The sequence below is a fragment of the Chiloscyllium punctatum genome, chromosome 11 (assembly GCF_047496795.1).
Source record: "Chiloscyllium punctatum isolate Juve2018m chromosome 11, sChiPun1.3, whole genome shotgun sequence".
Classification (NCBI taxonomy): domain Eukaryota; kingdom Metazoa; phylum Chordata; class Chondrichthyes; order Orectolobiformes; family Hemiscylliidae; genus Chiloscyllium; species Chiloscyllium punctatum.
In genome coordinates, this window is record NC_092749.1 from 85925984 (window position 1) to 85938848 (window position 12865).

The 12865-nt window shown below is 43.5% G+C and overlaps 1 protein-coding gene across 1 annotated transcript in view; it reads left to right on the forward strand.

Moving 5' to 3' along the window:
- LOC140483396 (centrosomal P4.1-associated protein-like) overlaps window positions 1–12865 on the forward strand; it is a 184722-nt gene that overhangs the window by 149579 nt on the left and 22278 nt on the right. The window contains exon 14 of the mRNA XM_072581646.1: window positions 10882–11016. Within this exon, the coding sequence (XP_072437747.1) occupies window positions 10882–11016 (135 nt within the window). The remainder of the gene's footprint in view (window positions 1–10881; window positions 11017–12865) is intronic.

A 12865-nucleotide genomic window follows, 5' to 3' on the forward strand; every position in this document is an offset into this window, starting at 1 on the left:
ATGTCTGGACGTACGACATTATCTAATCATGATGTGGTCATAAGAGTTACAGGACCAATGGAACAGCATCCTTACCAGTTGGACCCAGAGAAACAAAATTAAGTGAAAACAGATTCAGCATGCTGGAAAACCACTTGACTGAACCAAGTCCAAGCAGCTGGAATCCAGCAGTAGTGTTGGTTCCTAAAAGTGATGGATCATCCCTAGATTTCAAATAGATTTTAGAAAAATAAATGTAGTGATGAAGGCAGGTTCATATCAAATTCGATGATTGGAAGAGAGTATTGATGGGATTCACATTCCTTTCTGAGACTGAAGGGACAATGGTAATTTCCATTAATATCGAAATCTAAGAAAATTTCCACTTTTGTTTCACTAAATGGAATCTACTAGGGACAAGTGATGTCATTTGGACTATGGAGTGCCCCAGCTACATTCCAGATGCTTATGAATCAAGTCATAGCTAGGGTTTACACCTATGTGGTGGAGGAAAACACTCTGTGTTTTTCAGATTGGAACCCTGTGAAGAGTGGTGTACTGCAAGGATCAGTGCAGGGTCCACTGTTTTCCATCATTTATATAAATGATTGGGTGTGATATGTAGGAGATATGGTTATTAAGTTTGCAGATGACACAAGAATTGGTGGTATAGTGGATAGTGAAGAAGCTTATCACGAGTACAATGGTACCTTGGTAAGATGGGCCAATGGGCCAAGGAGTGGTAGAAAGAGTTTAGTTCAGATAAAAGTGAGGTATTGCATTTTGGTAAGGCAGGACTTACACAGTTAATCGTAGGGTCCTGGGGAGTGTTGCCAAACAAATAGACTTGGGCTGCAGATACATAGTTCCTTGAAAGTGGAGTCGCAGATAAACAGGGTGGTGAAGAAGGTGTTTGACATGCTACTTTTATTGAGCAGTGAATTGAGTATAGGGGTTGGAAGGTCATGTTGCAGCTGTAACAGAACATCGGTGAGGCCACTTTTGGAATACTGAGTTCAATTCTGATCTCCCTGCTATAAGAAAAATGTTGTTAAACTTGTCAAGGATGTTGGCAGCATTGAAGGGTTTAAGTTAAAGGGAGAGGCTGAGTAGGCTGTGGCTATTTTCCCCGGAATGTCAGATGCTGATGGCTCGTCTTATAGAGGTTTTTAAAATCATGAAGGGCATGGAAAAGGTGAATAGCAAAAGTCTTTTTCCCAGAATACTGGAGTCTAAAACTGGAGGGCATGGGTTTAAAGTGAGAGGGGAAAGATTTAAAAGGGACCTGAAGGGCAACTTCTTCACACAGTGGGTGGTGTATATATGGAAACAACTGTCAGAATATGTGATGGAGATGGGTAAAATTACAACATTTAAAATGGATCTGGATGGGTACATGAATAGGAAGGGTTTAGGGGGAAGGCAAAAGTGAGTACTGAAGATGCTAGAGATCAGAGTCAAGATTAGAGTGGTGCTGGAAAAGCACAGCAAGTCAGGCAGCATCCAAGGCGCAGGAAAATCGACATATCGAGCAAAAGCCCTTCATTAGGAAAGGGTTTAGAGGGATATGAGCTAAATGCTAGAAAATGGGACTAGATCAGGTTAAGATATCTGGTCAGCATGGACAAGTTAGACTGAATAGTCAGTTTCTGTGTTTTATAACTCGGTGACTCTTATGACTCTGTGTAATTTATTTACATGAAATTGTGGTATATAGTGACATATGAGAATAGCGTGTGAGACAAGCAGAAGACCTGTTTAAGCAATTACAGTTGGCTGGCTTAGTAATAACTTCCAGATCCGGTTCTTGAAAGCTCTTCCCCTGAACCTCCTAGACTCACCAAGGTCCTACCCAACCCATATATGAACTTGCATCCCCCCTCCTCTTGCCCCCGCCATCCCCACCACCTTCTGGCATATGAGTTAGTTATGCGAAGTGTTATCATTCACTGACCTTCACTTGAAGTTAAGGTGAGCCCTGGATGGATATTAGAAGATAAATATGATTTACTGTGCTGGGACCCCCTTACTGGTAGATGCCTCTGCGGACTTTGGCGAGGACTAATCCTTGAGATTCTCAGGCTGAATGCTTGCTTGCTACTGTCACATGGAGTATTCATTAGCTCAGTTGTCTAGATGGTTGGTCTGTGATACAAACTGACACTAACTGCATGATGTCAGTTTCTGCACCAGCCAAGATTACCATGAAGGTGTGCTTTCTCAACCTCGCCCCCTCCCCGAGGCATGGTGACCTTCAGGTTAAGCTCACCGCTACTCATCTCCCACTAACAAAAGAGCAGCCTATACTCTTCTGGACAATAGTGACTACTTTTACTGATTTAAGGTGTAGGTGTAAGATTGACATAGCACACTGTAAAACAGGAGAAAGTGAGGACTGCAAATGCTGCAGATCAGAGTTAAAAAGTGCTGAAGAAGGGCGTATGCCCAAAACGTCAATTCTCCTGCTTCTCGAATGCTGCCTGGCTTGCTGTGTTTTTCTAGTGCCACACTTTTCTACACAATCATACAGCAAATATCCATGCCCTTGACTGAGGACAGCTGACCAGCAAAGCAAGGTAACACATAAGGCAAGGGAGGGATTCTGTGAGCACGCAGCAAAGTGCTAAGCCAGTGAGTGCTAGGACACAACCCTGAGTTGCAGCCTGGTTTAATATGTGAGCTGGGTACCTGTCTCTGTGCGTGAAGTGTCCTTGCTGCAGCTTTCAATGCTAGTTGCTGGTGCATCCTAAAATGGAGGTCTCTACATCCTTACCATCCAGCAAGTGGATCACAGAGGTGCCATGAGGATCCTGGTGTGTTGGCAGTTACTAAATGCCTATGTCTGAGGTAAGGAGTGTGTACAGCTGATGTCCACGGATTGTGCCCTGAGATGCTTTTGCATAGTGACCAACGTGGAGGTTATCGCAGGTGAGGTGAAGTTACAATAGACAATAGACAATAGGTGCAGGAGTAGGCCATTCTGCCCTTCGAGCCTGCACCACCATTCAATATGATCATGGCTGATCATCCTTAATCAGTATCCTGTTCCTGCCTTATCTCCATAACCCTTGATTCCACTATCCTTGAGAGCTCTATCCAACTCTTTCTTAAATGAATCCAGAGACTTTACTGCCCTCTGGGGCACAGCATTCCACACAGCCACCATTCCCTGGGTGAAGAAGTTTCTCCTCATCTCTGTCCTAAATGGTTTTTCTGATTTACTTATCAAGAATTCTTCCAGCAGATTATGTGACTTTGATACATGTTAATGAAGTGAAATCTGCAAGTAATAAGGTAATTAACAAGCTATGATACCCTTTAATAGGCAACTGGTCACTCCCTAGCAAGAATCTCATCTCAATGTATGGAACTTCGTCAAAAAGATGGAGCAAGTTGTTCCCATCATCAAGATAAACCTTGTTCGACTTTTCATGCAACTCTGCAACATTTCTCACCATAGCCAATGTCAGGCCCAGAAGATTCCGCTGGTCAGGCAGCATACGAGGAACAGGAACATCGACAATCTGGGCAAAAGCCCTTCATCAGGAGTGGCTGAAACATCGATTTTCCGCTCCTCGGATGCTGCTTGATTTGCTGTGCTTTTCCAGCACCACTCTAATCTAGACTCTGATTTCCAGCATCTGGAGTCCTCACTTTTGCCAAAAGATTCCACCCCATGTTTCAGTTCATCATATTCACCAGTGTATTCAGCATGAGGTCTTTATTGAAAAGAACTTAAGCTGTCTGTCTACAGTGTGCTTCATGGCAGATGGCACATGAATTTGGCAAACATTTTTGCAAAAATAACATTTTTGTATTATTGTGTGTTCAGTGCAAACACACTTTTTGGGAGCTTTATACAAGAGTTGAGAGTGTGGTGCTGGAAAAGCATAGCAGGTCAGGCAGCATTCAAGGAGCAAGAGAATCGACGTTTCAGCCATAAGCCTTTCATCAGGAATGAGGCTCATGGGCTGGGGGCTGAGAAATAAATGGGAGGGGGTGGGGGTGGGGGGAAGGTAGCTGAGAATGCGATAGGTAGATGAAGGTGAGGGAGAAGATAATAGGTCGGAGAGGAGGTTGGAGCAGATAGATGGGAAAGGTGTGGACTGGTCAGGAGGGCGGTGCTGAGCTGGAGGCTTGGGACTGGGATAATTTGGGGGGAGGGAAAATAAGGAAACTGATGAAATCCACATTGATCCCGTGTAGTTGCAGGTGACAAGGCAGAATATGAGGCGTTCTTCCTCTAGGTGTCAGGTGGTAAGGGTTTGGAGATGGAGGAGGCCCAGGACCTACATGTCCTTGGCGGAGTGGGAGGGGATGTTGAAGTGTTCAGCCATGGGGCAGTGGGGTTTGTTGGTGCAGATGTCCAGAAATGTTCCCTGAAACAATCCACAACTAGGCATCCTGTTTCCCTGATGCAGAGGAGACCACATTGGGTGCAATGGATACAGTTTGGCGCACTGACTTCTACACCACTGAAGCCAGGCGGCAACTCGCAGACACCTCCTCCTACTGCCCCCTCGACCACAATGTCATCTCCCATCATCAAACCAATATCTCCCAGACCATCCACAACCTCATCACCTCAGGGCATCTCCCATCCACAGTCTCCAACCTCATTGTCCATGAACTCTACATTTTCCCGATTCTACCGCATACTGAAGATTCACAAACCTGACTTCCCCAGTCGACCCATTGTCTCAGCCTGCTCCTGTCTCACTGAACTCATTTTTGAATACCTTGACACCATCCTGTCCCCCTTAGTCTAGGAACTCCCCACCTATGTTCAGGACACTACCCACGCCCTTCACTCCTCCAAGATTTTTGTTTCCCCAGCCCCCAATGCCTCATCTACACCATGGACATCCAGTCCCTGTACATATCCAGCTGCCACGACAAAGGCATCCAAGCCCTCCGTTGTCCCAATCAGTACCTTTCCACTGACACCTTCATCTGCCTGGCTGAACTGGTCCTCACCCTGAACAACTTCTCTTCCAATCCTCCCACTTCCTCCAAACCAAAGGGGTAGTCATGCACACCCGCGTAGGACCCAACTATGCCTTCCTCTTTGATGGGTCTGTGGAACAGTCCATCTTCTGCAGTTACACCGGCACCACACCCCACCTGTTCCTCCGCAACATCGATGACTGCATTTCCTTGTGCTCCCATGAGGAGGTTGAACAGTTCATCAAATTTAGTAACACCTTTCACCTCAACCTCAAATTCACCTGGAACATCTCAGACACCTCCCTCTCCTTCCTGGATGTCTCCATCTCCATCTCCAGCAACCGACTAACCATGGATGTCTACTACAAACCCACCAACTGCCACAGCTACCTAGCCTACACCTCCTCCCACCCTACCTCCTGTTAAAAACAGCCATCCCTTATTCCCAATTCCTCTGCCTCTGCCGTGTCTGTTCCAAAGATGACCAATTCCACCTCAGAAAATTCCAGATGACCTCCTTCCAAGATTGCAATTTCCCTTACCATTGGTTGATGATGTCCTCCAGCGCTTCTCTTCCACTTCCTGCACCTCCGCCCTTGAACCCCATGCCTCCCAACGCAACAAGAACAGAACTCTCCCTGGTCCTCACCTTCCACCCTACCAACTTCTGCAATAATTGCATCATCCTTTGCCTCTTCTGCCACCTATAAACGGACCCCACCACCAGATATATTTTTCCCTCCCCACCCCTATCTGTGTTCTAGAAAGACCATTCCCTTCTTGACACCCTCGTCGCACCCACACACCCCATTAGCCCACACCCCACTCCTGGCACCTTCCCCAGCCACTGCAGGAAGTGCAAAACCTGTGCCTACACCACTCCCCTCACTTCTGTCCAAGGCCCGCAAAGGATCTGGTGGCACAGTGGTTAGCACTGCTGCCTCACAATGCCAGAGACCCGGGTTCAATTCCCGCCTCAGGCGACTGACTGTGTGGAGTTTGCACATTCTCCCCGTGTCTGCGTGGGTTTCCTCCGGTTTCCTCCCACAATCCAAAGATGTGCAGGTCAGGTGATTTGGCCATGCTAAATTGCCCGTAGTGTTAGATGCAGGGGTATGGGTGGGTTGCGCTTCGGCGGGTCGGTGTGGACACGTTGGGCCGAAGGGCCTGTTTCCACACTGTAGGTAATCTAATCTTATCCTTCCACATTTGACAGAAATTTACCTGTACCTCCGCCAATGTCATCTATTGTATCTGTTACACCCAATGTGGTCTCCTCTACATTGAGGAGACAGGATGCCTACTTGTGGATCATTTCAGAGAATATTTCTGGGACACCTGCACCAACCAACCCCACTGCCTCGCAGCTGACACTTCAAGTCTCTCTCCCACTCCGCCAAGGATATGCAGGTCCTGGGTCTTCTCCGTCGCCAAACCCTTACCACCTGACGCCTGGAGGAAGAACGCCTCATATTCCACCTTGGCAACCACACAGGGTCAAAGTGGATTTCACTAGTTGCCTCATATCCTCTCCCTCCATATTATCACAATCCCAAGCCTCCAACACAGTACCACCCTCCTGACTTGTCCATCACCTTTACCATTAATCCACTCCACCCTCCTTTCCGGCCTATCACCTTCTCCCTCACCTTCATCTACCTATCGCATTCTCAGCTACGTTCGCACTAACCCCACCCCCTCCCATTTATCTCTCAGCCACCCCAGCCCACAAGCCTCATTCCTGATGAAGGGCTTGTGCCCGAAACATCAATTCTCCTGCTCCAAGGATGCTGCCTAACCTGCTGTGCTTTTGCAGCACCACACTACCAACTCTGATCTCCAGCATCTGCAGTCCTCACTTTTGCCTAGCTTTATACAAGAGGCCTGAGTTTCTGTATGAAGTAAGTCTTGTGTATTTAGATGCATGTTCTCAGCTTGCTGTCCATATTTCATGAAATTTTAGGCCACTGATTTCACATGTTGCAACCCTAAAACCTTGGGGACGAGGCCTGGGCAGCAAGTTTGGTTGGCAGTGCAAGGAACAGAAACCGCATCAGAAGTCAACATTTTAGCTGAAACACAGATTACATGCAGATATTTGGAGTAGATACAGTCACAAAATAATAGGATTCCATGACAGAGATTGAAGGTTTTATTTACTAGTCGAAATGTTTGACCTATTAACAAAACATGTGCTTTAAAGGTGCATCATCACAGAAAGGGCACACTATGTTTATAACTCCACAATTTAAATTGTAAGATTTAAACATGTAGAAATGCATTTCCTTTAAAATGGATGTGAATTTAAAATGGTGAGGTTGGACACTGGAAGCTTGCATGGAACATGATAATATCCTGAAACTGGAATTTGAACCAAAAATGACTGCACCAAACATTAAGTAGATGCGTACTCCACTGCATGTTGTTCCTTCTACTATGGTGTTACTTCTTCTATTTTTCTAAATGTCAGGTTGCACCTGAACTGGAGGGGCAACAATATCCTGGGCAGGAGGTTTTCAAGAGCTCTTCAGGAAGGCTTAAACTAGTTTGGCAGGGGGGTTGGAACCAGAGCTACGGATCTGAGGAAGGAATAGGTATTGAACAGTTAGATACAACATGCAGAGATCTGTGAGGAGGGATAGACAGTTGATAGGGTAAAGTTGCAGTCAGTGTGATGGGTTGAAGTATGTCTATTTTAATGTAAGAAGTATCAGGAATAAGGATGATGAACTTAAGAGCCTGGATCAGTAGATGGAATTAAGATGTTTGGCCATTACGGAGACTTGATATCACAGGGGCAGGAATGGTTTATTGGATGTTCCAGGGTTTAGATGTTTAAAAAGGAATGGTGGGGGTGAATGGGGGTAAAAGAGGTGGGGGAATGGCATTGCTAATCAGCCACAGGATCATAGCTGCAGATAGGGAGGTGTCAAGAAGGGTTTGTCTACATAGTCAGAATGGGTGGTAGTCTCAGAAATAGGAAAGGAGCAGTTACTTTATTGGGAGTTTTTTATAACTCCCCCACCCCCACCCCAATGGCAACAGACACGGAGGAACAGATTGGGAAGAAAATTTTGGAAAGGTGCAGAAATAACAGGGTTGTTGTCAGGGGTGACTTTAACTTCCCTAATATTGATTGGAATCTCTTATTTCAAATAGTTTGGATGGAGTAGTTTTTGTTAGGTGTGACCAGGAAGGATTAGATAGACTGACGAAAGGGGAGGCCATATTGGATTTGATCCTTGGCAACAAACCAGGCCGGGAGTCAGATCTGTCAGTGGGAGAGCATTTTGGTGATAGTGGTCACAATTCCCTGACCTTTACTATAGTCATGGAAAGTGATAGGAGCAGACAATATGGGAAAATATTTAATGGGGTGGGGGGAATTATAATGCTATTAGGCAGGAACTGAGGTGCCTAAATTGGGAACAGATGTTCTCATTAAAATGCACAACAGAAATGTGAAGGTTGTTTAGGGAGAACTTGTTGATAGTACTGGATAGGGTTTGTCTCTCTGAGGCAAGGAAGGGATGATAGAGTGAAGGAACCTTTGGTGACTAGGGATGTAGAACTTCTAGTCAAGAGGAAGAAGGATGCAGACTTAAGGTTCAGGAGGCAAGGATCAGACAGGGCTTTAGATGGTTATAAGTTAGCCAGAAAGGTACTGAAGAATGGACTTAGGAGACCTAGAAAGGGGCATGAAAAAGCTTTAGCTGGTAGGATTAAGGAAAACACTAAGGCATTATACACTTTTGTGAGGAACAGGAGGATGGCCAGGGTGAGGGTAGGGTCAATCAGAGATATTGGAGGGTACTTGTGCCTGGAGTCAGAGGAGGTCCTCAGTATTCACTACTGAGATAGACCTTGTCGTTTGTGAGGACAGCATGGAACAGGTTGATGTTAAGAAGGAGCATGTACTGAAAATGTTGAAAAACATAAGGATAGATAACTCCCCTAGGCCAGATGGGATATATCCAAGGTTACTACAAGAAGCGAAGGAAGAGTTTGCTGCACCTTTGGCGATGATCTTCGTGTCCTCACTGTTGACTGGATTAGGGCCAGATGATTGGAAGGTGGTAAATGTTATTCCTTTGTTCAAGAAAGGGAATAGGGATCACCCTGGCAGATAATGACCAGTCAGTCTTACAACCGTGGTAGGTAAATTATTGGAGAAGATTCTAGACAGGATTTATGATGACTTGAAAACCATAGTTTGATTAGAGATAGTCAGCATGGCTTTGTGAGGAGCCAGTCATGCCTCACAAGCCTTATTGAATTCTTTGAGGATGTGACAAAACACATTGAAGGTAGAGCAGTGGATATGGTGTACATAGATTTTAGCAAGGCATTTGATAAGGTTCCCCATGGTAGACTCATTCAGAAAGTAAGGAGGCATGGGATACAGGGAAGTTTGGCTGTCTGGATACAGAATTGGCTGGCCCACAGAAGACAGAGGTGATAGTACATGGAAAGTATTCAGCCTGGAGTTTGGTGACCAGTGGTGTTCCACAGAGATCTTTCTGGGACTTCTGCTCTTTGTAATTTCTATAAATGGCTTGGATGAGGAAGTGGAGGGGTGGGTTAGTAAGTTTATCAATGATATGAAGGTTGGTGGAGTGGTGGATAATGTGGAGGGCTGTTGTAGGTTGCAATGAGACATTGACAAGATGCAGAAATGGGCTGATAAATAGCAGATGGAATTCAATCTGGAAAAGTGTAAAGTAGTTCATTTTGGAAGGTCGAATTTGAATGCAGAATACAGGGTTAAAGGCAGGATTCTTGGAAGTATGGAGGAACAGAGGGATTTTAGGGTCCATGTCCATAGATCCCTCAAAGTTGCCACCAAGTTGATACTGTTGTTAAGAAAGTGTATGGTGTGTTGGTTTTCATTAGCAGCGGGATTGAGTTTCAGAGCCATGAAGTTATGCTGCATCTGTAAAGAGCCCTGGTTAGACAACACTTGGAATATTGTGTTCAGTTCTAGTCACTTCATTATAGGAACGATGTGGAAGCTTAAGAGACAGTGCAGAGGAGATTTACCAGGATTTTGCCTGGACTGGAGGGCATGTATTATGAAGTGACATTGAGTTAGCGAAGGCTTTTCCCATTGGAGCGAAAAAGGGTGAGAGGTGTACAAGATGGTGAGAGGCATAGATAGAATGGATAGCCAGAGATTTTTTTCCCAGGGGGCATAATTTTGAGGTGATTAGAGGAAGGTTTAAGGGAGATATCAGAGGTAGGTTCTTTATACAGAGGTAGATGGGTGCATGGAATGCACTGCCAGCAGTGGTAGTTAATTCAGATGCATTAGGGACATTTAAGCGACACGTGGATGATAGTACAACATAAGTTAGTTTCTCCTTAAGAGTAGGATAAAGGGCAACATTAAGGGCCAAAGAGCCTGTACCGTGCTGTTCTGTATGTTCTATGTTCTAAACATTATAGCAGAAAATGAATAAAGGTATAACTTACTGACTTAATGTTTATGTTACTTCTGTGTTGTTTCTTAGATTCAAAACTCTAGCTTTTAGAGCACTCCTTCTTCACCAGGTGCTAGTCCCTAATGAAGGAGCAGTGCTGTGAAAGCCAGTGTTTTCAAACAAACCCATTGGACTATAATCTGGTGTTGTAATTTTTGACCTTGTCGACGCAGAACAACACTGGCATTGCCACATCCTGTTTCTCATATTGACATCCCTTATATGTATTTGTGTTTGAAATTTTATTTGATAACTAAGTGTTTTAGACTGATTGTTTATTTGTTTGAAGTTCATAAGTTGTAGCTTTAATTGTTCAGTGTATCAATTATACCTGCATCATAAAATATTAAAAAGAAACCAAATATTACCAACTAAATAGATAACTAATGATTAAACAGAATTGATGTGCTTTTGAACAGGTATATTTTCAGTCAGAATTGTTTTCAATTAATTACTTTAAATATTTTTAACACAGATACAAGAAACACAAACTTTAAATCAGAGCTCAGCACTCAGATCGCAAGAGAGACCTCCTTCAGGCTGTAGGAGTCGCAGTGCAACCCCAAGGGGAAGGAAGACTCCACTGGATAGTTTTGACCTTGAACAGAAGGTTTGCATTTTTTATTGTCGCTGTTAGATCTGTGTATTTTCTCAATGAGTCTGAGTCACTGGGCAAATTTCTGGTGACCTTTATTTACTTCATTACAGTAAAAAGCAAGGCACGATGGCATGAAAAGGTGCACAAACTTCAGAATGTCTTATTTCATATATGTTAACTTAGAGTGCACATGCCACCACCACCACCTCCCCACCCCACCCCACCCCGGCCCTTGATTACTATTAGTCAGCAGTACCAAATTGTCACTCTGTGATTGGCTGTCTCGTACAGCATCTTTACTGAGATGGACAGGCTCAAGGCCTAATCATGGTCCTTCATGATGTTTTTGAGGCTTTTCACAATGGTTACTGTCCGAGTAATATTTGCAAGAACTTCCAATTAATTAGGTCAAGAATTTTAAACTTATTATTAAAGGGAGAACAAAAGAATGTTGACGTCTGATCAGTTCCAACAGTTATGTGGTTTAGCACATCCCAATTCACATTCCAAAATCTTAAGATAGAAAAGGGACCTAATGGGCAACTTTTTCTCAGAGGCTGGTGTGTATATGGAATGAGCTGCCAGAGGAAGTGTTGGAGACTGGTACAATTATAGCATTTAAAAGACATCTGGATGGGTATATGAAAAGGAAAGGTTTAGAGGGATATGGGCCAAGTGCCGGTAAATGGGTCAAGATCAGGTTAGGATATCTGGTCGGCATGGACAAGTTGGACCAAAGGGTCTGATTCCGTGCTGTACATCTCTATGACTCTAAGTGAACGAGACAGAGAGAGAGACTTTTCTTGCTGCACTTGCTTAACTAATTGTTAACTATTTGTGGTCTGATTTGAATCCTTTTATGAAGTAACTCAGATCTAGAATTAATGATTAAACAACTCATTAGTGTGAGGTAGTCAAAAGTGCTATTGCTCAAATGTTGTTATCTTATGTGTTAGTTTCAAATGTTCTATGAAAAATAGCCAAATGTTGTTAAACGTTATATCTTCTTTTGCATCAGTTACAACTCAAGAAAATGTTGCTGTCAGCAATAGTTGTAGGCAGCCCTAACAGCCATTTTGTGTATGGGCACCCCTAACTATCATTTTATGTTACTCAGTTATGGGCAGCCCTAACAGCCATTTTGTACTACTCAGATATGGGCAACCCTTACAGTCATTATTGTTGGTTTCCTTAATAAACTAAGTATTTGATTCTGAATCAGTCTGTAATTTGAAACTAAACATTAGCCAAGCACAACAATGTGGACCAGAACGTGAAATTTCTGAGCATATATACATTTTTGTCAAAGTGGGCCAGAAAAAAAATTCCTCCAGCTTTCGTTTATTTAGTTTCTTTAACTTCAACTTTTGAATATTAAAAATCTAACTACTCAGGCTTCAGCACATTTTGCTTCATAAAATAAAAACAGTACATTGAAGTTAATTGTTTTTGTGCAAATATATACTTTACTTTTTAAAGTTTATGCGTGATGTGTAAGTCCAATTAATAAGATGGTGTCAGCATTATTATAGTCAAAATAACTCATCAAATTATTGAAAAAAATCATTGATTTTACCTAGAATGTATTCATTTGTGTTCTAATTAATTTGTTGTAAATCATAATCTCACTGATAACCTTTGAATATCCAAATATGGTTTCATTATCTACATCGTAAAAATAGAATACTGGAGATAATTTACTTGTATGAAAATGGTATGGATCAGGAGGAGAGGCAAAGAACAGCCATTCAGTAATGTATTTCTAGCATCACTTTCCACCAATATGATTTCGCTGATGTGATCTTCCTTTAAAGCTGTAACCTAACTATCACTTTGTTTCAGGGTTCCTCACTAATTATTG